General features: G+C 52.7%; 1 protein-coding gene across 3 annotated transcripts in view; it reads right to left on the bottom strand.

Moving 5' to 3' along the window:
* RAB11FIP4 (RAB11 family interacting protein 4) overlaps positions 1–27,105 on the bottom strand; it is a 113,927-nt gene extending 86,822 nt beyond the window's left edge. For 2 of the 3 annotated variants that reach the window (XM_033846531.2, XM_033846532.2), the window contains exon 1: positions 26,931–27,104. In XM_033846531.2, the coding sequence (XP_033702422.1) occupies positions 26,931–27,089 (159 nt within the window). In that variant the 5' untranslated portion in view covers positions 27,090–27,104. Of the gene's footprint in view, positions 1–26,930 lie in introns of all 3 variants that reach the window. The other variant, XM_073798403.1, reaches the window with a different exon arrangement.
* Between the last annotated feature and the right edge of the window lie 218 nt (positions 27,106–27,323).

Genomic DNA, 27,323 nt, shown 5'->3' with positions numbered 1-27,323 from the left:
ATCCCAAATGAGTCTTGTAGACAGACTTAAATATCTAAAATGAACTGCCAAGATCCAAGAAGCTTCTGGTGCAGGTTAGGATGGAGTCAGTCACACGACACTCTGTCTCTTTCACTGATTAGAGCTAAAAACTCTGGACAGGATACATAAAGCAACTATACAAGGACTCTGCAAAGTAAATCATAGCAGGCAAACTAGGAGAAAAGTTAAAACTTGAAGTAAACAACAGCAACAAAACCCAAAAACAAACCAAAAACCTTGAAGTAAGATGAATACGGTGGTAAGTCCCCTGATTTATTTTTTCTCACATATTTTCCAGCCTAGACTCAGGTAGCTCAAACCGCAGAACTGCGCAGCAGATACGAACAGAAAAAGCTCCAAAAGAAACCCTCTCTTTTAGTTTTTTTTTTGTTTTTTTTTGTTTTTTTTTTTTTTTTGGCCTCACTGCGCAACATGCGGGATCTTAGTTTCCCAACTAGGGATCGAACCCGTGCCCCCTGCAGTGGAAATGTGGAGTCCTGACCACTGGACCACTAGGGAATTCCCCGAAACTCTCTCTTTTTGATGAGAGGTCAGGGAAGGGGGCCCTTCTGGGACAGAGAGAGTGGGAGAAATGCCGTTTTTGTTTCTGTTTTTGTTTTTAATTCCATTTTCCAGCCCCACCCCAAGCTGCAGTCTCAGAGGTGGGTGGTAGCAGCAGCTACGGCAGCCAGGAAGGCACCTAAAACTTGGAGAGGAGGAAAATCTTTCTCTGTGGAATGATACACTTGGAAAAACGGTCCCTGTGGTCAAAATGGGGAGGGGGAATTCCTGTTACACGTTTCTCTCTTTTTCCTCTCACCAATGCATCCTGCAGGTAGACCAGTCATGGAAGGTGTGAAACAGCACAGGGTGGCCAAGACCTCAGATTTCTAACCAAAGGACCAGGAAGAGGGGCTCCTGGGAGCTCGTGGGGGGCAAGGATCACAGAGAAGAGAGAGTTTGAGATTAGGATCCGATAAGTTGTACTTGAAGTCCTGGGCCCACTCCTGAGCTGCATATACATGGAAGTAACCCAAAATAGTATGCCAAAGGCTTTGAGAACTGAACTCCAGAGTAGACAGTGAACAGACCGGCCCCAGGAGAGTGCACACTTGAGGTGGACCCAAAGAGCACTTCAAAGGCTTTGAGAACTAAACTGACTGAGCAGCTCAGAGGGCAGGTTGGGATCTGAGGTTTCAACCTAACTGGGTTGATTTCCTGATTAAAAACAAACAAACAAAAATTAATATTCTTCAGAGTATTTTTAACAGGACCCAGAGTCTCATAATATAATATTCAGAATGTCCAGGACACAATCCAAAATTACTCGACATGCAAAGAGACAGGAAAACCTCAGCAATGCACAAGAGAAAAGATAATAAATACCAACCCCAAGACGACCCAGATGTTACCATTAGTAGATGGAGACTTTAAAGCAATTATAACCATATTCCATGAAGGAAGGGTGAACACTCTTAAAACAAATGGAAATATAGAAATTCTCAGCAGAAAAATAGAAGCTATGGAAAAGAACTGAATGGAAATTTTGGAATGCAAAAATACAATAACTGAAATATTTAAAATTCACTAGATGGGATCAGTAGCAGAATGGAGATGACAGAAAAAACAGTTGGTGAACTTGAAAACAGTGCAGTAGAAGTGATCTAATCTGAGCAAGGAAAAGTACCAAAGATTAAGAGGAACATTATATAAGAGGGTCAACTCACTAAGAAGATATAACAATCCTAAATGTGCACGTACCTAACAACAGAGCTTCAAAACGCATGAAGCAACAACGAACAGAACTGAAAAGAGAAACAGACAAGTTGACAATTATCATTGGAGACTTTAGCACTTCTCTTCAGTCATCAATAGAACTAGTTAGATTGAAAATCAACAAGGATATGAAAGAACTGAACAACACCATTAACCAGTTTAACCTAATTGACATTTATAGAACTCTCAGTTAATAACAGTAGAAGACATATTATTTTCATGGGCGCATGGAACATTCACCAAGATAGATCATATCCTGGGGCCATTAAACAAAGCTTAACAAATTTAAAAGAACTGAAATCATCTAAAGTGTGTGCTCTGACCATACTGAGCACATACTCAACATGTACATCGAGCATCTTTATGCCTATCACCTTGAACTCTTTATCAGGTAGACTGCTTATCTCCACTTCACTTGGTTCTTCTTCTGGGGTTTTATCTTGTTCCTTCATTTGGAATATATTCCTCAGTTGCCTTATTTTGCCTAATTCTCTTTTTATTTCTATGTACTAGGTAGGTCAGTTACATTTCCTGACCTTGGAGAACTAGCCTTATGTAGGAGATGTCTTATGGGGCCCAGCAGTGCACTCCCCTCTGGTCACCACAGCTGTATACTCTAGGGGTGCCCCCTGTGTGGGCTGCACAGTCCCTTCTATTGTGGTGGGCTGACTACTGTGTACACACTGGGAGGTATGGCTGGCTTCCACCCCAATTGGTTGCCAGGCCCTACCTAGTGTGGAGGCTGCTGGCCACTGGTGGGCATGGCTGGATACAGAGCACAGGGTTATGGGCTAGTACCAGCCCACTGGTTGGTAGAGCCAGGTCCTGGGGTCATTGGTGGGGGGCCAGGAGTCCTGGAGCTGGTATCAGTCTGCTGGTGGGCAGGGCTGGGTCCCTACAACTAGCTTTGGGGTCCTGGAGGTCCTAGGGCTACTGCTAGCCTACTGGTGGGGAGGGCCAGGTCCCAGGGTGCCTGGGAGGCTCAGGGTGCCTACAGCAGCTAGCCTGCTGGGGGGTAGGGCTGTGTCCCCCGCTCAGCTACCTGCTTAGCCTAGGGTGGTCCCAGGACTGGTGCTGACCAGCTGGTGGGCGTGGCCGGCTCTCAGGGCTAGCAAGCAGGAGGGAGGACTCCAGCATGGCACCCGTCAGCACCAGTGCCCACATGGTAGAATGAGCTCCCAAAGATGGCTGCTGCCAGTGTCTGTGTCCCCAGGGTGAGTCCCAGTTGCCTCCTGCCTCTCTGGGAGGCTCCCCAAGATCAGCAAGTGGGTCTGACCCAGTCTCCTTTCAAATGACCGCTTCCGTCTGGGGTCTTGGAGTGTGAGATTTTGTGTGCGCCCTTAAGGGCGGAGTCTCTACTTCCTACAGCCGTCTGGCTCTCCTATAAGCAAGCCCTGCTACCCTTCAAAGCCAAACATTCTGGGGGCTCATCTTTCAGATGCAGGACCCACAGGCTGGGGCGCCCAACGTGGGCTCAGACCCCTCGATCCTTGGGCAGAACCTCTGCAATTATGATTATCCTCCTGTTTGTGGGCCACCTACACGGGAGTGTGGGTGTTGACTCTACTGCGTCTCCACCCCTCCCGTCCGTCTTGCTGTGGTTCCTTCTTTACATCTTCAGTAGTAGATCTTTTCTGCTAGTTTTCAGGTCATTCTTATTGATAGTTGTGCTGTAAGTAGTTGTGATTTTGGTGTGCCCATGGGAGGAGGTAAGCTCAGGGTCTTCCTACTCTGCCACCTTGGCCCAAACCTCTCCGTCTTACAGACTTTAAAATTAATAGGTTAATAAGTACAGAGGATTTTTAGGGGAGTGAACATACTCTGTATGATATTACAGTTGACCCTTGAACAACACGGGTTTGAACAGCATGGGTCCACTTATATGTGGATTTTTTTTCCAGTAAATTACATACAGTACTGTATGATCTGTGGTTAGTTGAATCTGTGGATGCAGAACCACAAATACAGAGGGAACACGGATACAGAGGGCCAACTGTGGGACTTGAACATCTGAGGATTTTGGTATCCACGCGGGTCCTAGAACCAATCCCCCAGGGATACTGAGGGACCACTGTTTAATGATGGGCATATGTCATTACACGTTTGTGCAAACCCGCAGAATATACATTTGTATATTATTTATATATATAAGTAAATTTATTTATATATGAATGATACAACACAGCCAAAACCAAGTGGGGTTTATCCCCCAAGGCTGGTTCAACATTGCAACGTCAACCGATGGAATCGAAAGATGACTAAAGAAAAAAAACGTACAATCATTTCAATCGATGCAGACGAAGCAACTGACAAATCTGACATCCATTCATGATAAAAACTCTCAGCCAACTCAGAATAGAAGGGACCTTCCTTAGTCCAGAGGAAGGAGAACTGATGTTCACACACGAAAAACTATACGCGAATGTCTATAACAGCATTATACACAATCGCCAAAACCTGGAAATATCTCAAATGTCCTCCGACAGGGAACGGATAAGCAAACTGTTCTGTAATAAAAAGGAACAACTGATAACAGATGGATGAATCTCAAGCGCATTATGCTGGGCCAAAGACGCCAGTCTCAAAAGGTTACATATGACGATTCCACTGACGCAGAAAGGCAACACTATAAAGACTGAGAACAGGTCAGCGGCTGTCAAGGGCAAGGAGGAGGGGAGAGTTTGAATACAAAGGGGCAGCACCAGGGAATCTGGGGGGTGAACTGTCCTGTACCCTGATTGTGGTGGTGGCTACAGGAATCTATGCAAATATTAAAACTCATGGAATCATATGTCCCCTCCCCCAACAAAAAGTGAAATTTACTATTTGTCAAGCTAAAATTTTTAAAATTTCATTTATTTTTTTATTTTTTATTTTTTGGCTGCACCGCACGGCATGTGGGATCTTAGTTCCCCGACCAGGGATCGAAACTGCACCCCCTTCACCGGAAGGCAAAGTCTTAACCACTGGACCGCCAGGGATGTCCTAAAAAATATATATATTTTTAAATAAATTTATTTATTTTTGGCTGCATTGGGTCTTCATTGCTGCGTGCGGGCTTTCTCTAGTTGCAGAGAGTGGGGGCTACTCTTCGTTGCGGTGCGCAGGCTTCTCATTGCAGTGGCTTCTCGTTGCAGAGCAAGGGGTCTAGGCGCGTGGGCTTCAGTAGCTGTGGCTCGCGGGCTCAGTAGTTGTGGCGCACGAGCTCTAGAGCACAGGCTGAGTAGCTGTGGTACACGGGCATAGTTGCTCTGCGGCATGTGGGATCTTCCCGGACCAGGGCTCGAACCCGTGTCCCCTGAATTGGCAGGCGGATTCTTAACCACTGCACCACCAGGGAAGTCCTAAAATATATATATATTTTTTTTTAATCAAGGAAACTGCACACACAGAGTGGGGTATCTGACTTTTCTTGAAGATTTGGAAACACTTCCCCACAGCAACAACGGGTCACATTTGTGTTAGAGCATGCTCTTTAGACAGGCCTCTGCTCTGCTCCCCAGTATGCCACAGTAACCCCCAAACCCCAAGTTCCCACCCCTAGTCCCCCCCACCCCCCAGGCTGCTTCCCTTCCTGGGCCCGTGGGCATCCTGGGAAGTCCTGCTGCCCTAGGGGGACCCCCAGCTGGGCTGAGCCCCTGAAGTTTTCTGCACCAGCAAAAGGAGTTCCAGGGATGGGCTTGGGGGAGGGCAGAGTTGATACTCCCCAGCATGAAAAAGCAGCCGCAAAGGAAGGCAGGCAGGTAAAGAGGGGAGGCGCAGGCCCCTGGAGGGTCAGGGTTCCTTGGGCCAGGCCAGGAAGTGCTTTCAGTTCTGGCAGGAGCCCTGCGACCACCACTGGGAATCCTGTGTCCCACACAGAGCTTAGACTACCTTCAAAGTGCTTCTGGGGAGGAGGCCCCCTGGAGGGGCTGAGGCAGCTGGTGGAGCTGAGACCCACTGGGGTAAGGAACATGGACGGGGGCATCCTGAATCCCAGGATTAGCTAGACAGTATTCCACTGGGAGGGGACTGGTGGGGAAGGATGTGGCCGGCTGCAAAGGGAGCAGAGTGGAGAGAGGGGTTCCAGTCAAGGCGAGTTCTGGCGTGTGGGAGGCAAGGTGGGGTGAGCATATGGGAAGCGGGGTGTCATCAAGAATGAGGCCAGGGAGAGAGGGAACAGGGTCTGAAGGAGAAGGGCTTGGAAGCCACGCCCAGGAGGCTGCACTTCATGCCCGAGGTCTGGAGGCACAGACACAGCAGTGACAGTCACAAGCACGCAGCTCCCAGCTGAGGAGCGCTTCCTAGGTGTCAGGCGTCCGGATGGAAAGAGCTGGGTCACTTCCAGCTCCTTCCCACCGCCCCAGGGGTTCCTGTCCTCCCCTCCTGGCCTCAGGGCCACGCGCTCAGGGCTGCTTGTTTATCCACTTTCCCAGGCGGCCCAGCTGCCTGACAGTCAGGGCACACAATTGGGCCCTGTGTTCTGGAGCCCCTACCCCCATCCCCAAGGGACAAAGGGCACACGGGGAGGGGAGGCAGCCAGCCGCCCTCTCCAAAGCGGGGGAGGGAGGGGAGGGAAGTCAGGCCAGAGTTTCAGCAAAACCAGCTGGAGACAAGGACAGGGAGGGCTTCCCAAGTGGTCCTGCCAGGCCCTGCTTCTCTGGACCCAGCTGCAGACCACCCCCAGCCTCCAGAAGCCCACTCTCCCCCCGGGAAGGGCTGTCCCACGCAACCCGCCAGACTTGCCCTGACTGGGCCACAGGTGGGTGGGGAAAAGCGCCTTGTACGAAGCATCCTGAGGAGTCAGGAGCTGGGGGCTTAGGGTCAGCTCTGTAGTTCGTGGGGTCAGTGCAAATGGAGACACCAGGCCCCTCGTTCAAAATTCATTTGCAATTTCAAGATGGTGACCGCAGGGCATTAAACCCCGAGTGACTGCACAGCTTACTCGCCAGTAAAGCCGGCTCCGCGGGGGCTTCAGTACGTCCCCATGGTGTGACCTTGAGGCCTCAGCCTGCACGTCTACAGCGCACTCCTGACCAGCCCACAGGACTACTGTGAGGCTCGAGTGAGACTGTGGCTCAGAAAAGGACCCAATAGAGTGTAGAGCGCCATGGAAGTGTCCCGTGCAGAGGGGCCTAAAGAGGGCCGTGGCGGTGAGCCTCCACCCTGGCAGCGGCAGGGAGAGGCCAGCCAGCCAGCAGGGAGGCTGAGCGGTGGCCTGCAGTGAGGGTGAAGGTGGTAAAGTAGGGCGGCTCCAAGCCCCTTTGCGAGTCTCAGGGATGCTGTGCTTCCCTGGCCCTCAGTCCCGTACTAGCTCTGCCATCAATGACCTCACAGAGTGGTCTTGGAGAGACCCCTCCCTCTCTGGGCCTCAGTTTCCCCATTTGGAAAATGAGTGCATTGGAGCCATTAATATCGAAGGTCTCTTCCGCTCTGAAGTCTGTAGGATTGTAATGTTTTCCCAGGGAAGTCTGGGGGTGGGCAAGGGGTTAGGCGGATAAAGAGAAGAAAATCGGAGAACTAGATGAAGTAAAGGGCTGGGAGCAAATGTCTCCATCCAAGGCAGCTTCGCGAGGGACCCGGTACATAAATGGTGTGGGAACCCTGGAGTGTGCCCCTGGGGGATTACTCAACTGCTCTGACCCTTTTACTTCCCCTCTTCTATAAAGTCAAGAAATTATGACAAGGGGCTTCCCTGGAGGCACAGTGGTTAAGAATCCGCCTGCCAGTGCAGGGGACAAGGGTTCGAGCCCTGGTCTGGGAAGATCCCACATGCCGCGGAGCAACTAAGCCCGTGCACCACAACTACTGAGCCTGTGCTCTAGAGCCTGCGAGCCACAGCTACTGAAGCCTGCGCGCCTAGAACCCGAGCTCCGCAACAAAAGCCACCGCAACGAGAAGCCTGCGCACCGCAATGAAGAGTGGTCCCCGCTCGCCACAACTAGAGAAAGTCCACACGCAGCAACAAAGACAAGACACAGCCAAAAATAAAATAAAATAATTAAAAAAAAGAAAAAAGAAATTATGACAAGGACTGAAGCAGATCTTGTTGGTCACCTCTATGCTGCCCCTCCTCTTCTCCCTCCCCTTTGGGCAGCCCTGATGTGGCTGAGATGAACAGTTGCCTTGGGGCACCTCAACCCCAGGGCACAAGTCCTTATTGGACCAAGCCAGTCAGGTGGGCTCAGCCCCCTTGCCAGTGATTGGTTTAGGCAAAAGCATGTTGTACATTTCTGGCCAATGAGACATGAGGAAACATCTGCAGGAGGCTTCTGAGAGAGGTTTTCTTTGATGATGGGAAAAAGAAAAGACAACTCCCAGGAAGGGCTCCCCGCCCTTGACCTCTTGGAGAGGAGACGCCACCCTGGGCCTCCCTGTGGGAGCTGATGGAATGGGGCTGGGTCCTGGATGGTGCCTCTGAGGCTCTGAAGGAACTAGCCCTGGAGCTGCCCTAACACTGGACCCAAGTGTTTGGACAAAGAATACATTTCCTCAGCATATAAGCCATTTTGCATTGGTTCCTGGTTCTTAAAGCAGTGGGCTCGTTGGGGGGGGGCGGGGTGCTGACAGATGAAGGACCCCTCGTTTAGGAGCAGCAGGGGTTAAAGGCGGTGGTGGGAGGGTGGCTGCGTGAGCGAAGCGCTCAGCGCACAACCGAGAGGGGCCATGGGGTTGGGGTGCCTCTGGCCAAGTGGCCAGGAGGGCCAGTCACATGGTACCCAGGCCACCACCTCCAGGGCTGAAAATGCCCCCCTTTATGAGACCCCCAGTGTGTTCCACTGTCTCCAGGCGGCCCCTCATCCACAGCCTGGCTTCTGCTGACCAGAGACCCTTAGGCCACCCAAGAGGGCTTTGTTTGGTGTCTGCATAGGAATGAAAGGGTTAGAAGCCCAGGTGGTCTCTGAGGTAAACTGGCCTGTGCATCCCTCTGTCCCTCTGTCCATGCCTTCAGCAAATGTCTCCGCGGCTCCCCAACACGACTGTCCTGTGGGGAGACAGACCAGCTCCCAGGAGGCTCCCAGGAAAGGGACAGCTGTCCTGATATATTTTTGAGTGAAATAAAAATAGCCTAGGGAACAGCACAAAAGTGTGTAGATGACTGTTAACACTGCCACAAGCCCAGGGGCAGTCTAATGTCACCTCCTCCATTTACCAGCTGTGTGACCAAGGGTGACTGACTCAGCCTCTCTGAGCAATAGCATCTGCCTCGCGGGAGGTTAGGATTTAAAGGGAAAAACAGCGAGACTTAGCCTGGAACCTGGCACAGGGCAAACTCTAGATAAATAGGTGTGTTCCAGGCACACTGCGCCCGGAGGCTGGTCACGAAGCTGTAAACACAGGTTACCTCCTGCCGCTGGGATGGTAGTCCTTTCACCTCTTCTTTCCACATTCTTTAATTGGTTGAATTTTTTAAATGAATTGGGGACTTCCCTGGCGGTGCAGTGGTTAAACCCAGTGCCATGCTTCCTCTTCTAAATGTCCCTAAAGCGACAGAGGGTCCGTAAAAATAACCTCCCTGTATAAAGGGCTTACGATGCAGCAGGCACTCAGAGCTCTGCCTCATTCTTTCATTCCCTGCTCACAATACCCCTATGAGGACAGCATCACTGCACCCCCATTTCCCAGATGAGGCTAAAAAGCTCAGAGACCTACCCCAGGTCATAGAGCCAGCAAGTCGGAAAGCTGGGAGCTGACCTCTGGCCTATGCAGCCCAGAACCTGAGTCCTTGACCACAAAATCCTCCTGCCCCGCAAACCCTCATCAGGCAGCCTTGCTTCCAAGTCACACGTTCAGGAAGGAGCTCAGGAGGAGCCGGAGCTCCTGGGCACTGGGCCGGCCCCCGCCCCTTACACTTCCTTTATTCACTCCCTCAGTCATTCAGGTAGCACTCACTGTGCCCTTGTTACGGGCCACATGCTGGGCCGGGTGCTGGGGACAGAGCAGTGCACGAACCCAGCTCTGGTCCTCGCATTCTGTCTCCCAAGAGAACCACAGAAACAAACGCTCCTCACGCGTGGTCCCACTGCCTGCTGTTTCTCTCTGCCCAACGTCGCGTTGCCAGGTGCACCCTGGTTTCCTTTGGGGAGCTACCCCTCCCCATTCCAGGGAGTTTGGGTGGCCCGCCTCTGGGGATGGGCACCTGACCAGGCCTGGCCTGTCAGCGATTCCCTGCTTCCAAGCATAATTCTTTGCCTCAACTGGGAAAAGAGCAAACATCATTAAAACATTTAATAGATGTTGGGAAGACATGTGGTACAATGTACCATCTGGTCTTGGATAACATTCTAACAAAAGGAGAATGGGGCAAGGAGGGTGTGGTCTTTATTAACGCGCTGAAGATGATACACCTAAACCCAGGTACCAACATTACACTCAATGGTAGTAAGCAACGGTCACTCCATTTAAAAACCTAATAAGAAAGGGATGATGGGGGTCTGCTTCTGCCACCAACCCTTATACCTACTGGCTCCACCAACTAGTCCAGGACCAGAGCAGAGGGCAGGGAACAACCTCAGCCCTCCGGCCACTTCTGGCTGCCCGACACCACCTCTGCAGTCATCTGTGCCCGGCAAGTTTCAGTCTGTCCATCCCCGTGCTGTGCTGCTGCTGTCTTGTCTCCCTGCCTTTGGAGGCTGGCGTCCTCCCCTGACCCCCAGTCAAGACGCACGACTACCTCTTGCCAGCCTCTTCCCTCTGCATCAGACCCCCTCCCGCAGCAACACCGGCCTCGGCAGCACTGCCTTTGGGACACTGTCTGTGAGATCACCCAGGGCAGCTGCAGCTCAGGCACCTACCCTGGCCTGTTTTCCTCAACTTGCAACTTAGCCATCTGGCCAGTGTCCCAGCATGCCTCACTCCCGAGCCCTCTAAGTCAGGGTCATGTCTCCAGTACCCACCCAGGTTCCAACTAGTTTTATTTAAAAAATTCTGTTTCATATTATACAATTTCCTTTTTAAAAATTTTTATTGAAATATGGTTGATTTACAACCAACTAGTTTTAGGTACTTCCCTGGTGGTCTAGTGGTTAAGACTCTGAGCTTCCACTGCAGGGGACGTGGGTTTGATCCCTGGTCAGGAAACTGAGATGCCACATGCCGCGTGGTGAGGCAAAAATAAATAAATAAATGAAATAAATTTAAAAATAAAATAATAAAACAACCAACTAGTTTTAGAAATGCCTGTGAGTCCCATCTCAGAAGGAAAAGTTGGGACTTCCCTGGTGGCGCAGTGGTTAAGAATCTGCCTGCCAATGCAGGGGACATGGGTTCGAGCCCTGGTCCGGGAATATCCTCCATGCCGCAGAGCAGCTAAGCCCATGCACCACAACTACTGAGCCTGCGCTCTAGAGCCCGTGCACCCAACTACTGAGCCTACGCACTGCAACTACTGAAGCCTGCGCGCCTAGAGCCCGTGCTCCGCAACAAGAGAAGCCACCGCAATGAGAAGCCTGCGCACCGCAACGAAGAGTAGCCCCCACGTGCCACAACTAGAGAAAGCCCCCGTGCAGCAACGAAGACCCAACTCAGCCAAAAATTAATTAATTAATTAATTAATAAAAAAGGAAAAGTCATTAGACTCATAAATATAAGAAAAGAAGACATAATGAAATTATTACTTTTTGAAGAGGACATGATTGCTTACCTAGAAAATCTCAAGAAATCAACCAGAAAAATGACAAGTAATAAGTGAGTTCATACCAGTGGGGAGATACGTGATAAATTTACAAAAATCAATTGCATTCCTATATGCTAGTGACATGCAGCTAGAAAAAAAAAAATCAGTGGGAAAAAAGTTTCATTCTCAGTAGTAACCAAACACATTAAATACTAAACACTAGTTTAGCCTAATTGTAAGACATTTATTTTTAATGTTAATATTTTGTTCCTACTGGGAGAACTAAATATATAATAAAGATGGTAATACTCTCTAGTTTAATAAGTTTAATGCAATACCAATTAAAGAACTTGAAAATGTGTTTACATACTTAAAAATCCATAAACGGTGAAGAATCAGAGAGAGCTTGTTTTTTTAAAGGTAATGATGGCTGACTTTTATCAATTTTAAAATATACCAAGTAATAATGATCAAAATTTATAATGTTGCATTAAAAACAAGACCAAAAAAATCTTAGAGCGTCAAAAAGGAATAACGATGGTAATGCTAACACATGGGAAAGAAAAGAATCCACAAGTCCATAGCGACACTCAGGAAAGGTGGTGAAGGAAAGATCTTCTACACAGAACAACCTCTATCTCTAGAAGGAATGAAGGAAAAATCACCATTTTGCAACCACCAGTGTAATTTACGCGGGCAAGGAGCATCAAGGGATGCTAAAACCATTGTGTGAGAAGCTATTTGAGAACCAGATATTTACACTGTCTAAGGTACCATCCCGCAGACTACTTATTAACTATAAAGGGGAAAAAGTACCATTATACTGACGAGATCAAGCAGACGTGGGTTTAACCAACTGATCAAACTCAGCATCACCGATAATGGGACACACCGATACCATGTGACTCCTTATGTGATGCTCTGAGGAGTACACGCCATCACCTCTCCTTGCCAAAAGTGGGAGGAAACAATCAGACATAGCCAGGCGATGGGACAGCCTATAGGACAACCGGCCCAGGCTTGGCAGAAAATGTCAGTGTTGGTTTACAGAAGCAAAGAAAATCAGAGATGGTTCTAACTTCGAGGAGATGAAACAGGAAAATGGCAAACTAGATGCCATATGTGATCCTCGACTCGATCCTAGATCAAAACAAAAAGAAGCTAGGAAGGACATTTTGAGGACAACTGGGGGAATTTGAACATGGACTGAATGTTACATGACTGTCGAGTTAGCATTCAGTCTTAGGTGTGATGGTGACGCTTGTTCAGACAGGAGACTCTCCTCGTCCCTACACTCTGAAGTGCTCATGGGGAAAATGTCAAGACGTCTTCATTTACTTAAAATGCTTCTGCAAAGCAACATTAAAGGAGACAGATGATAGATTATCAGTGGCAAAATGAAAGAGAGAAAAAGCAATTGTGACAAAGTGTTAACAGTGAATCTAGGTGAAGAGTATCTGGGTATTCATCACATCCTTCTTTCAACTTTTCTGTTCCAACATTTTCAAAATAAAGCATGAGAAAAAAATAGAAAGAAAGAATCAGTGTAATTCAGTTCTAGTTTAGAAATAAATTCAAACTATGAATAGAACCAAATGTTGGATGAACCTCATAATAAATTCCAAATGGGTAAAAGTCGAATATTTTTACAAATTGGGGGTTTTAACAAAATAGCTTATTTATTCTTGCTAGAGATGGGAAATAAGTTCCTAACTACTAAAAAGTGATCAATATAATTAGAAATAATGCAGATATGATATAACTGGAAAAAGAAATATTCAAATGTAGAACTTTTGAGTAATAAAATGTCATCCAGGACTTCTCTGGTGGCGCAGTGGTTAAGAATCCGCCTGCCAATGCAGGGGACACAGGTTTGAGCCCTGGTCCGGGAAGATCCCACATGCCGCGGAGCAACGAGGCCCGTGTGCCACAGCTACTGAGCCTGCGCTCTAGAGCCTGCGAGCCACAACTACTGAAGCCCACGCGCTAGAGCCCGAGCTCCGCAACGGGAGAGGCGACTGCAATGAGAAGCCCGTGCACCGCAACAAAGAGCAGCCCCCGCTCACCGCAACTGGAGAAAGGCCACGCGCAGCAACGAAGACCCAACGCAGACGAAAATAAATAAATAAATTTATAAATAAATTCAAAAAAAAATAAAATTATAAAGATCAAAATTAAAATTCCCCTTGATAAGCGCTCAACAGAGGTGGACATAACAGTTTATGCAGAAGGAAATACCAAGAATAAACAGCAACATGGAAAAAATGTGGTCTCGTTAGCAATTAAAAATGAAAATTTAAACAAGTTTGAAATACTATTATACACTCATTAAACTGGAGAAACAAGTCTGAAATAATACTCAGCGTAGATGGGAGAAGCGGGCATCCTCATGCTTCGGACAAGGTCAGATATCCGGCCAAACAGGAGGCAGGAGGGAGAAAGGGGAGGAGACTGAAGGAGAAACAAAGACCATCCGCGGCCCCAGAAGGCGCGGCCAGAAGCCCAAAATGGCTGTGTCCACACGAGCGGGCAAACAGGCTCTCGATTCCACCCACTCAGTGTCTAGAACACGGGAGCAGGTGCCCCCTAGCAGTGCCCACTTGGGGTCAGGGGTTTTGAGAAACCCACACCAGAGGCCAGTCCTCTGGCTGGCAGCCAAGCGTTGGGCTGGGAAGAGGCCAAGCAGGCTGGGACCCAGGGGATGGTCAGCGGTACTGAGGGAGGTCCAGCCCAGCGTGCAGTGCAGGCTTGGGGGTGCCCAGGATCCTTCCCTCCTCACCCGCCACGTCCACTCTTTGGAAGCACTGCTGTCTTTGGGCTCCACCCCGCCCGTACCAGCTCAGGGGCTGGGCCCCGCAGAGGCTGCTGGCGAGCCAGGGGTTGACGGGCCCGCCCAGGTTCCCCTCCAGGTGTACCCGGCAGAATGGAACGCAGTGGAGACATTAGTAGTGACGGATGGGATGGTCAATCCTGGACCAGGTTTAAGCAGAGAGGTGACATGGCTCTGTCTGGGACTCAGACACAGGAAATATCATTAGACGGAAAGGGGCCAAAAGAGCTCATATACACTGGTCACGGCCGCATGTGGGTGACCGCTAAGGACAGGACATAGATTTTGAGGTCTAAAAATACAGCTTAACGCTAGTTCGCTTTCTTGTCCTCTAGAGTTGTTTATAAAATGACAACAATATTTGGAACTTTTTTGTTTTAAAAATAAAGAGCAGCTGCTCTCGGGAGGACTCCTGAGAGGGAGGGCAGGCCGGGGAGCCCCAGGAGCTGCCCAGGTGTGTGAGCGCCCTGGAGCTGGCACGTACCCGCACCTGGGCTCGGGCCCCATCACCCAGTGACCTAGGTGGGGTCACAAAGGACTCATGAAAGGACGCTCTGTCCTGTTTGTCCCAGCTCCGTGCTGTGAGGTCCTGCAGACGGCCCGGCAGCCGCCCTCTGACCCTCCCCTTCCCTCCAGCAGCTCAAACGCCCCTCTCCTTGTCCCTGGACCGGAGCAGAGGCCTCCCAGCTCGGCCTGCTTTCCCCCGCCCCACATGATTCCAGATGGGCTTGTCTAAAACACAACAGAGACATGTCACCCTCAGCTTCAACCTTCGGGATGAAATCCACCCTGTCCTCTCCACTGTGCCTCCACCTGCCTGGTCAGCCCCTCCCCTCTCTCACCTGTCCGCCTCCTGCCAGGTATGCTTCTCCCCTGGCACAGCCATCCTTCCCTTCTGCCCTGGTGGACCCTGGTGTTCAAGACTCAGGCCTGGCATCACCTCTGGGAAGGCTTTTCCATCTCCGGGCAGAGCGAATCTGCTGTCTTCACACCCCACTACACCTAAACGGGCCTCCAGCCCTGCCCTTCTCACAGGTGGACCAAGGCTTCTATCTTAGGGGCCCCTCCCACGCAGAAGCGAGCTCCCTCAGAGGAGGAGTCCTAACCTCTCCCTCTGCGTATCCTCTCACACTGTCACTGAGGAGGACCCTATGGGGCCTTCCCAGGACAGACCACCCCCATGTCCTCACCTGCCTCTTACTTGTAGAAAAACTTGAGCCTCCGAGGCTTTCCCCGGGTTTCAAAGAGCACACTTAGCAGAGAAGTGGGAGAAGGCAGAAACAAAGGAAAACAGTCAAGCCAGACAAAATAACAATAATTTAGCCACTAAACACAGTCAAGGGCCTTTAGTTCCTCCTCAAGGGCTAGAGAGAATATTCTGAGCCATGGCCTTGGGCTATTATGCAGATACCGAAACCCCACCAAGAGGAAGAAGTTAAGCGCATGCTGACCACGAGCATGTAGACCCCAGACCAGCTGGACCCAGAAGGCTGATGACGTTGACTCCTGATGACCTCACCACCAACCAATCAGAAGAATGTCCACGAGCTGATCTTGTCCCCTGCAACTCCCTCCCTCACTCTGTCTTTAAAAACCTTTCCCTGAAAACCACTGGGGAGCTCAGGCCTTCTGAGCGTTAGCTGCCTGGACTCCAGCCTTGGTGCCTGCAGTAAATGCCGCACTTTCCTTCACCACAACCCGGTGTCAGCAGATTGGCTTTACGGAGATCGGGCGAGCGGACCCAAGTTTGGTTTGACAGCACCAGACTTGACACAGAGCAGGTGCTCAAAGAGATCTGTAAAAGAATGGAAATGGAGAGCCCACCCAGAAAACCTAGAGTCAGTGGTGGTTAACAGTCACATTAGCAAACACATGTGGCTAACATTATCCCCACTTTATAGATGAGGAGACTGAGGCACAGAGAGGTTAAGTAACTTCTCAGGGTCACGCAGCTAGAAAGTGGCAGAGCCGGGTCTCAAACCAGGTGAGCCTGATGCCAGGGCCCCGGTTCCCAAGCTCTTCTCTGTAGCACAGAAAGAAAGTTAAAGCTGGCCTGCCCTGAACAGAGACACTGGAGGGAGGTGGAGGAGATGGGGAGCACGAGGGGTCAAGGCCAGCTGGGGCCACAGGGCCTCTGTGGCTGGGAGGAGACAGCAGCACCAGGCTAGAAGATGGAGGAACGCGGAGAACGTGGACTGGGTGCTGGTGGGGTGTCCGGATTGAGAGTCCGGGCCCTGCCCCTGCTACAAACCCATCTGGGACTGCAGAGGATTGCGGAAGGGCGCCAGGCAGGAAACCGGAGCAGCCAGAGAAATGCTGGCCTCCTGGGGCTCTTAATCACCATTTGCACAGGAAGTGGTGGTGATGCATAATTCAGGGCGTGGTTGCAGGCAGCCTCTCTCTGCTCTGAAAAGTCAGCTCCTGCTGCCCCCTGCCACCTTCCACAGCATCTTCTGGGTGGCACACTGCCCGCAGCCCCACCTACAGGCAGTGCCTGCCCACCCTGCAGATTCCAAATCTACTTCTACTTACAGCCCCTGTCTGGCGCTGCTCCACCCCTGGAAGCCAGACCACCCCAGATTTAGAAAACCAGAGGAAGCCTCGGATTGGAAGTTTCTATGTCAAATTTCTGAAACTCAGATCTGATCATTTTCCCCCCTCCCGACACTGGAACCTGGAACCCTCCAATGGCAGGCAGCTAAGGAGGCAGCTTTAGAATCAGACAGACCTGGATTCACATCCCAGCTCCTCCAGTTACTGTGGGACTCTGGACAACTCCCATCACCTCTCAGATTCTCAGGGCTATTGCGAGGATGAAGGGAATAAGAAACACGAAGGGAGTCTACACCAATCCTTCCCTCACCTCCGCTGTCCACAGAGCCACCAGTGGCCGCAGGAGAAATTCTGGCCCTTGAACAAGGGAGGTCAGGCCTGGAAAAGTACCAGGTGGAGGAAAGGGGCCAGAGGTGCACTCCTGGGGCTGAGAGCAGCAGGGGGTGGCAACAGGGGTCATGGAGTAGGTGGGCTGCAGAGACCATGCCAACAGGCGTCATGGCCGGCCTTAATGTATTATCTCCTTTCCTCAAAACAGTCCCACAAATAGGGGTTCTGACCACCATTTTACAGAGAAGGAACCTGAGGCCCACCCGTCATAATAAGCACCTTTTAAATAACCTGGGCTTTCTCTTTTTTCAGAAAGGCTTCAGCCCTTGCCAGACCCAATGGCCTGTGTGGGAAGTGAGAAATCATAGAAACAGCTAACTCCAGTGAGGGTAGGCAGGTGCTGGTGTATTGCTGCCTGTCCAGAACTCATCTGAGCCCGTCTCACAGCCCCAGCCCCTGAGCTCTCCCTAAGGTCCCTGAGGTCACCAGCTGACCCCTTGCTCCAGCCTGAGCTCTCACCCTCCTGCCCTTCCTGTGCCTTCACCATGCGGAGCCACTTGTCACTCCCTGAAAATGCCAGTCCCCATCCCTGGATCTGGGCTTAGGCTTTGCGCATGTAGATATTCAATAAATGCTGGGTGGTGGATGGACAGATGGGGAGGCTGGGGAGGCTGGTGGAAGGGTGCGTGAACAGATGGATGGACCAACGGATGGATGGGTAATGAATGGATAAGTAGATGGGTTGATGGCTGGGTGGGTGGATGGATGGATGGATGGATGGATGGATGGATGGGTAGGTAGATAGATGGCTGGGTTGATGGCTGGGTGGATGGATGGATGGATGGATGGATGGGCAGGTAGATAGATGGCTGGGTTGATGGCTGGGTGGATGGATGGATGGATGGATGGATGGATGGATGGATGGATGGATGGGTGGATGGGCAGGTAGATGGTTGGATGGAGGGGATGATGAATGTGTAGACAGATGGATAAGTGAATGTATAAATGGATGCATTATTGAATGGGCAGGTAGGTAGTTGCATGGATGGGTAGAGGGAATGAAGAGCAGCAGTTCTAGGAGGTAGACCTTAGTTCACTGTATGAAAGAGGACTCACCAGAGCTTGTCAAGATGGAACGGCCTTGCCTCGGCAGGCGGTGAGTCCCCATCTCTTGGCAGGGCTGTTCTGGAGCAACACGAGCACTGAATGGACCTCTACTCCCCTTTCGGCTCTTGTTTTCGTGTAAATCAACCCTTTGACTACCCTGTCCAGGTACCAGCCTCAGACTTGGGATCTCTCCTGGGGACAGTGCCCACCAGAGGCCTACGTGCAACGAACAAACGCTTCTGGAGGAAGCTGGCAATCTTCTCTGAGTTCTGTGCCACAGCAAGCGAGGTGTGGGTCAGACTCAAGGTCTCAGGTCTAAAGGGGACTCAGAGATCCTTACAGCTACAGTTTGGGCTGTGGCGACCAGGAGGCCCACTCTCCTCTTGATCACAGTGGTGTACACACTTCCGGATTCTGAGCTGCTTTGCTCTCCCTGTCCCCAAGAGCGTGCAACTATGGACCCCAGGAGTGGTGGTCTGCAAAGAATTGGTGGCCCTAAGCTATGGCTCCTGGGGGGCCTCCAAGAATCAGAAGCTGCTGGGAATGCAGGAGACAGGGAGGGGCAGAAGGGTGCAAAGAGCCCAAGTCTAGCTGGGGGGGGGGCTCCAACCTATCCACTGGAGAGGGCCAGTGGTCATACCAGCAGCACGTTCAGGCAGTGAATTACGGCTCTAGCCAGTTCTTACTCTGTGCGATGAGGAGGCAAGGGCAGCTCTCAGACTGAGAGGCTGGGCAGACGGGCAGTCAGCATCCCAAGACGGGTAGCATCTTGCCTAGAAGATGCCTCTGGTCTGGAAGATGAGATGCCCCAAGCCAGTCCAGCTGAGTCCTTGGACCCCCAAACTCAAGCCTGGCTTTTAAAGGGGGCTGAATCCCACCTTATCAGGTTCTGTGTTCTTCCCTCATTTCTCTGTCATGGGCAGGGAGACCTAAGGGCCAGGGTAGAAGGAGGCAAGGGTCTGCCCGGAGGAGCAGGGCTGAGGCGCGTTCCTGGGATCTGTCCACTGCCGGCTCCACAGCCCCACTGGGACGCCAGGTGCATCTCAGGTTTCACAGGCCACCGTGGAACTCCTTGACTCCTTGCCCAACCTGCCTCCTGCCTCAGTCTTCCCCATCCAGCAAATGGCAGCCTCTGAGTTCTCCAAATTCTCTCCTTTCACACCCACTTCCAATGGGCTCTAGTTATCCAAAGCCAGCCGCGTCTCCGCAGCTGCACCCCTGCTCTGCCTCCAGCAAGTCTCACCTGCATGGAGTGACAGCCTCCCCACTGGTCTTCCTGCCCAGCCCCTGCCCTCTCCCTTAAGTCCTCTTGCCATACCTCTAACCCCCAGGCCCCCTCCTGCCTCTGCCCGGATCAGCTGCCCCCAGATCTCTGCAAGGCGCAGCCCCCCACTTCATTCCAGGCCCTACTTCAATGTTCATCTATGACAGAGAGGCCATCCGTGGTCATTCTAAGGGCAAAAATCTTTTTGTCTCAGTATTTTCTGTTTCTTCCTAGTCCTGTACCTTCCTCCACCCAACAGTAATTGTCGTTCCTTTTGTCAGTTTCTTTTCCAGCCCCTCCCCCATGGAAGCTCCGGGCCACTCCTGATTCCCAGAGCCTGGAAGAGTTTTGGCATAGAGTAGGTATGCAAGATATTAATCGAAAAAAAACCTTTTTAAATCCTGGAAACAGGGCTTCCCTGGTGGGGCAGTGGTTGAGAGTCCGCCTGCCGATGCAGGGGACGCAGGTTCGTGCCCCGGTCCGGGAAGATCCCACATGCCGCGGAGCGGCTGGGCCCGTGAGCCATGGCCGCTGAGCCTGCGCGTCCGGAGCCTGTGCTCCGCAACGGGAGAGGCCACAACAGTGAGAGGCCTGCGTACCAACAACAACAACAACAAAAATCCTGGAAACATGTATTAAGACAACCACCAACCACCAATGCAAAAGGTATTTCCATTAAGGCTGCTCTAAAAATTTCAGGGCATTCACCCAATCATGTGAGGTCGGGGGAGGACAGCAGTTCACCCAGGCATGACATTCACTGTTTCCAGGCCAGAGGGCATTTCCCCTCCATCCCACCCCAGATCTGGTTCACTCAGCTCTAACTGTCCACCGCAGCCAGCTGTCAGCCTCCCCTTCTGTGCTCCACCTGGGGGGACTGCTCTAGGCCCCGGGGTGGGGACGGCCGCGGGGTGGGCCAAAGGGATCGCTGCAGCGCGAGGCAAAGGAGCAGCCCCTCTCCACCCTACGAGCCCCGACTCACTCACACATAGTCCAGGGCTGGGGCAGAGCCCCCCTCCCAAACCCCTACAAATGGACCCGTGGACACGGGTGCTCGGGGTGGGGCACCTGGGTGGGACCCGCCAGGCACCTGGTGGCTGCGTCAGCCCCCAATCCGCACCGGCCCCCTCAGGCTGTGGCAGTGGAGCCCTGGCCCACGGAAGGGGGAGCGGGTCCTCAGCCACCCATGCACCACCCAGCAGGGTCCTGGGTTCCCCGTGCGCGGGAATCCGGAGGTGCAGCCTCCCTCCTGGCTCTGCCTCCTCAGCCGCCAGCCACAGGGAAGGCACTCCTCCCTCTGCCCCGCTCCCACACCTCCCCATCTCCCTTCTCCTTCTTCGCTCCTCTGCTTCTCTTCCAGGTGCAGGGGAAAGCTCCCGGGCCTCAGAGTCAAGGCTGGATCTGACAGCCGCTCCGCCTGCCCAGCCTGGTGACCCTTCACCATCCCCCTGGGAAAAGGGGTAAGTTCTTCTTCACAGGGGGAATGGCCGATACCCATGCTGGGGCTTGTCTGGGCTTTGAGAGTCTCCACCCACCGCAACCGGGCCGAGGGCGTGTCCTGCTGTTTGGAAGGCCTGATTCTACCCCACTTCTCCATTCAGATCTCAACAAGGGAGGCACGGGCCGCACCGCCCTCCACCAAGCCCTCCACGACCTGGAGCTTCCTCCTGCTCTACATCCCGGTATCTTGGGAGTGAAGCTGTAGCCCAGAGAGGTTTTGCCACATGGATTCAGGCTGTGTCAAGACTGCCTGACAAGATGGACCAGTCCCCCTGGACGCTCTTCTCACGCCCCTCCTCCCAGCACAGCCAAAGTGCGCTAAGAGCACTGGGCATCCTATCTGGGGCTTGGCCCCTCCCAGCCCGCCCCCGGAGCCTGGTGCCTCGCGAGGGACCGCAGCCTCAGCCTGGCTTCCACAGTGACCTCCAAGCTCAGGGGCACCAGCTGCACCCGGGTGAGGCACAAACACAGGGCCCTTTCTGGGCCCCACTCCCGTCCTGCTCCCCACTCATGGGTCACAGGCACCCCGACCTTTCCTTCGAGGCTCGGAGAACCTGGGCCTTCCTTCTGTTTCGCCAGCTCTGTCATCCCCACCATGTCCCCATTAGGGTGGGGCACTTAGAGGGGGCCTGTTCTCCAAAAGAGCCTTAGATTCTTCCCTCCAGGAGTGGCGTGTTGGGCTCTGCAGGCCTTTTGGACCCCTGTCGGTTCTGCACCCGCTGCCACTGCCCAGGTCAGGACCCTCTTCCTCTCAGGCCAACTGTCACATTCCCCTCCTGGATCCAGCCCCTGTTCTCAAGCACACCTCTGACCCTGCTGCCTGGACCTTCCCACCAGCCACAGGGAACGGCTGAGGCTTTCCTGATCTGGCCCCGCCCTCCCCTCAAGTCCCTCCTCCTATCACCTCCCACCTCCAGCCACAGATGTAGGGATACAACTGCTTCTTCCCCAGCATCCTGTCCCCTCCTCTCCTGAGCAGACCCAGCTTTACTTCAGGGCTCTCCCTCCCCTGGCAGCCCCAGGACTGTCTCCTGATAAGTCTCGGCCCACCTAGAACCCCAACCCCTTTGCCGGTTCAGACACTCAGGCTGAAGCCAGCCAGCACCAGCATCTCCCTTGTGGCAGTCCTTCGTCCAGAGGGGACTTGGGGACTAAGGGAGCCCAGTCTGACCCCTTATTTCATCTCCTGCTCAATATGAACAAGGAGGCACGATGCCCCAGTTGCTTCCGGCACCTGCAAAGAAGCGGGGAAGTTATAGACTAGTCCCAGGTGGGCTAAAGCTGCGTCACTGCCCCCAAATAATTACCACCACGCTTCCCAGCAGGAAGGACTGGCCACTGCTCAGAGGAGAGGGTACTGGTTAACAAGTGGCAGAGACACCACTCAACTACTTTTGAGTCCATTCTTCTAGCAAGAAGGATGGTTTTCAAACTGGAAAAGGGAGAAGAATATATTTACCAGGGATGTGGCCCAAGATATCTCTGGCGCTCCCAATGCCTTCCACTCACAGATGCGGGAGGGCTGGAAGCTCAGAGCTGACAAGGAGGGTGGGCCGAGAACACCAGGGACTGTTCGCAGATCTGGACCTCAACCCCCAAGAACGCCCCAGCCTAGAACAGCCTCTCAAAGATGCTCACAAATGTTTACCAAAAACACCAATAGTAAGAGCAGCAGCAATTCTGAGAGCGGGCCTACCCCGTCCCGATACTGAACACTTTACGTGTATTAACGTGTTCAAGCCCCACAATAACGCTATGGAATGAGAACTGTTATCACCCCCATTCTATGGATGAGTAAACAAAGCCCTAGAGAGGTTAGACACGAAAGCAAGCTATCAGAGGTCAACACGGGTTCAGGGCCCTGGGCCATCATTTCTCGTCCTCGTCACAGTGGTCTTGCTCCTACTTATTACAGACTTTCAGGGCTGGGACAGCGCCCTCACGTTCTTTGAAACGTCAACCTGTGTTCTCACACACGACTCATGTTTTCATCGAATTTCCTTGTCTTCTCTTTTCTACTATGATTCGCAAGTCAATAAATTAGGGGAATATCGGAGGCCAACCTGATACATACATAACATTATTATTTTTTTTTTTGTGGTACGCGGGCCTCTCACTGTGTGGCCTCTCCCGTTGCGGAGCACAGGCTCAGCGGCCATGGCTCACGGGCCCAGCCGCTCCGCGGTATGTGGGATCTTCCCGGACCGGTGCACGAACCCGTGTCCCCTGCATCGGCAGGCGGACTCTCAACCACTGCGCCACCAGGGAAGCCCCATAACATTATTATTAACTGGAGTCTGTACTTTATTCAGACTTCCTTAGTCTTTGCCTGATGTCCTCTTCTTGTTCCAGGACCCCACCCAGGACACCACATTACATTTAGTTGTCACGTCTCCTTAGGCGTCACTTGGCCAGGACAGTTTCTCAGACTTCCCTTGGTTTTGATGACCTGGACAAAGGTGAGGAGCACTAAGCAGGTGTTTTGTAGAATAACGTCCCTCTGCTGAGATTTTTGTGATGTTTTCTCATGACTGGACGGGGGTGATGGGTCTGGGTGGGGGATCACAGTGGTAAGGTGCCTCTCCCATCACATCGTATGAAGGGTACATACTACCTACCTGACTTATCACTGCTGTTGTTGATCCTGGTGACCCGGCTGAGGCAGTGCGTGTCAGGCTTCTCCACCGTAAAGCTGCCCTTCCCCCCTTTCCACAGTGTCGTCTTTAGAAGGTAGTCATATGCATACGTGACGCTTACAGGGTGGGGGCTATGCTGCACCTCCTTGGTAGGGAATTATCTACATAAATTAATTTGTTCTGTATGGGAGACTCTCCTAGTATTTATTTATTAATATTAAATCATTTATTGATATTAGTGTGGCCTCATGGATATTTGTTTTACACTTTGCAACCTAGTATATTTTGATTTTTGCAAAGCATTTGATTCTGGTGTCCCTGGCATTCTGGGTGTAGTTGATAAAATATGGATAATCAGCTCTGATAAATTCACTGAATTCCGTATCTAATGAATGAGAGTTCTCCACCCTAGAGCACTGGCAGCGGGTACGGGGTGGGAAATCAAGGTCTCTATGTGATTTTTAAACAAATGAGATAGAAACTGCCAGAAAACGTAGCATTTTGAAGGGGAAATGACATCCCTGTTCTGCAGTGCATGTGTGAATTTGGTGTGCAGCGAGCAGGGCTGAAAAATGTATTTCCGTGGGTCTCGGTCAGTAACACAGTGTGAACAGAACCACCCCTACGAGGCTCTGTCCGTGGTCCTGCCCTGGGTTTACACCAGCCTGGCAGATTGAGACATAAAGCACCCACTTCTCCAGCCTGAAGGCAGCACAGCATCGGAGTGACAAAGGTAGGATTGTAAATTCTCTCTATTGTCTGTTACAATGGGAGGAAATGAACAAGATGAAATTTAACAGGGATAAGGTCCAAGTTACAGGTTTAGATTTAAGAAAGTACTGACACAGACAACAGGCCTGATCTCTTCAACAAGTCAGGGTTATTCAAATTAAAAAAAAAAAAAAAAGCATTGCATTAAAGTAAGAGATCAGAATAACCGGATGCATTGCACAGTTCTGGCGAGGAAACTGGTTTGAACAAAACAGCAAAGATTGATGTTTTGGGGCCAAATAGAGAAATCTGGATAAGGTGTGCATGTTAAATGAGATGAGAATTTATTGAAGCAGGAAAGTGCTGATCATTTACTGGAAAAAAATCAGGTTACAAGACAGTATGCACAGCATGACCTCATTTTATGGAGAAAATCTACATACAAGCATAGAAACAGCTCTGGAAGGATGTGCCCAAGGTGTCACAGGGAGGCTCCCTGGGAGATGGGAACATATTTTATTCTTGCTTGTCCATATTTCTAACTTCCCGCAGAGCATATAAACTGATTCTGTAATGATATAAGATTATGCTTTAAAAAGAAAACTCACTGACCCTCCTCCAGGATGGAGGGGAATCTTGGCAGAGGCTGCTAAGAAAGATCCCTGGGGGTTTCAGTGGCCAGAAACTTGACATGAGTGCACCACTCCAAAGGCACCTCGCCCTGAGCCACCTGTGTGCGTGAGACGTGTTGGGGCCGGCACAGTCCTGGAGTCTCCTGGTCCAGCCCCTCCATGTCATTACTAGGAGAACTCCGTCACACAATTAGTCGATGGTGGCTTCAGGGCTGGAAGCCAGAGGTTTGGTCCCTGCCAGATTGTATGGAAATGGTCTGGGGCTTCAAGAACAGGGGCTATTTGGCCTGGAGAAGGGAGGATGGTAGGAAGTGAGTGGGAAGGGGACAGGAGCGCTGTTTTCAAATATTTAAAGGCTGTCACGTAGAAGAGAGACCCACGTGGGTCCCCGTCCAGAACCACGATGACTAAGTGACAAGCAGGTTTGGCTCCAGTGTGTATGAGGAAGAAGCTCTAAGAAGAGGAGCTGTCCAGATCAGGGATAAGGCTGGGGCTTGTTAGGGGCTCACCACTGAGCCCACGTGGCCTCCTGCCAGAGCCTGCTGGGAAGCTCTTCCCACCAGTGAGACTGCGGTTCTGGAACTCCAGTTCCAGCCAGAGCCAGACTTCTCCCCTGCAGCCTGTGTCCTGAGAGGAAAGACTGGGGCTCTCCCCAGGCTTGGGCTCTGCTCAGCCTGCCTCGATGAGGGGAGGGGCTTGACCAGCCTTTGGGAAGAAGGACCGGCTGGCTGCAGGAAACGGTCCTGAACCAATCCCAGCAGAGGGAGAGGGTGGGCTCCAAAGGGGCTGTAGCAGTGAGCCTCCTGGGATGGGGTACCTGAGTTCTCGAACTTGACACTTGCCTCACCCTCTTTCACTTACTGGTCTCAGGGACTCCCAGGTCCCAGCCATGCCCAACGGCCATGCAGAGATGATTACCTATCATCTCCCTCTTGCCAGGTGACAGGGAAGCATGGATCCAACCCAGGCATGCCTTGGCTTCTCTTATGTTCTGAAATGCAAGGCCCCAGCTGTCCCCAGAACAGAATGCCAGCCAGGCCCATGCAGAGCCTGAGGCCTCAGGTGGCCTTGGAAACTCACTACTCAGGGCTTCGTCTCCTGACGATTTCAGAGTGGGCAGTAGCAGAAGGGTGGGGATGCTCTCCCGCCAGGAGGGTGCCTTGCCGTACCCCCTCCCCCAGACATAGCCACCTGTCCCTGTGCCCATGGCATGAGAGTACACCTGTCTCTGCCCACCCCACTGGCAGCACCCACCCTCCGATCCCAGCTCTGCTAACAACCAACACCGTTCCTACTTTCCCTAAATCGACGCGGCCCGCCCTCCCCCCCCCCACCCCTTGCTGCAAATACTGCTCAGCTGCCGCTCCCCAGCTTGGCTCTGGGAGGTCTGCCGCAGCCGACACAGCCAGCTGCCAGCCAGGCCTGCCCATGGGAGCCCGCATGGGGGGTCATCGGGCGCTGGGCCGAGAATCCAGGAAGGTCGCAAGCAGACACCTCCCGCTGTGTTCTAGGTCGGCTGGGTGCAGTCAAGGAGCCGAGACAGCAGAGCGCCCCTAGTTGTCCTCTCGCTCCCTCGGCCAGGCCCAGTGGGGCGCGTGCCTCCCTCCCCCACCCCACCCCGCACGGCGTCCTGGCATTCCCGCACACAGACCTCTGCGTCTCGGTCTCCGCAGGGTAGGAAGGGGCGGGGGTCCCGGGACCAGGATCTGACGGCTCCTTCCCCCCACCCCCCAAACCCCGAGTGGGCTGCAGAGCGGTCAGAAGGGCCCGCAAGGGCCCGGGGTAGGGAAGATAGGCAGAGAAGCCCCCACCCCGGGCGTGATGCGTGACTCTCGCAGCGCCGGCGCTAATGGTGGAAAGCGAGGGTCCGACAGGGCGGGGATGCCCGGGGGCTCGGCCGAGAGCGGGCCGGTGAAACGGCGGGAAAGCCGGGGTGGGGGATTGGAGCGCGGACGCCCCCGCCGCGGGCCCTTACCTCCTCGCCTTGGCCGAAGCGCAGTCCGAGCGCCGCGACGCGCTCCACGCGCAGGAAGCCGTCGGGGTCGCGGCCGCACACCTCGAACACCTCGCGCAGGCGGCGCACCGAGCGCAGCAGAGCCGCGGGGGCGCCTGCCCAGCCCGCGCCGCCCGCCATCCGGCCCGGCCCCGCGGCTAGCCCGAGCCCCGCGCCCGCCGCGCCCGCCCGCCCCGCGCCGCCGCCGCCGCCGCCGCCATCGCCGCGCGCCCTCCGCCCGGCGCTGCGACGCGCAGCCTCCGCCCGGTGGCGGCGGCGGCTGAGCCGTGTCAGCAGCGGCGCCGCAGCCCCGCGGCTCGGGGCGGGCGGGGGAGGGGGAGGCTGCAGACAAAAGAGGCCGCGCGCCCCCGAGGG

Source organism: Tursiops truncatus, chromosome 20 (assembly GCF_011762595.2).
Source record: "Tursiops truncatus isolate mTurTru1 chromosome 20, mTurTru1.mat.Y, whole genome shotgun sequence".
NCBI lineage: Eukaryota > Metazoa > Chordata > Mammalia > Artiodactyla > Delphinidae > Tursiops > Tursiops truncatus.
Note: the sequence above shows the minus strand (reverse complement) of the source record. Positions and strands in the feature narration are given on the sequence as shown.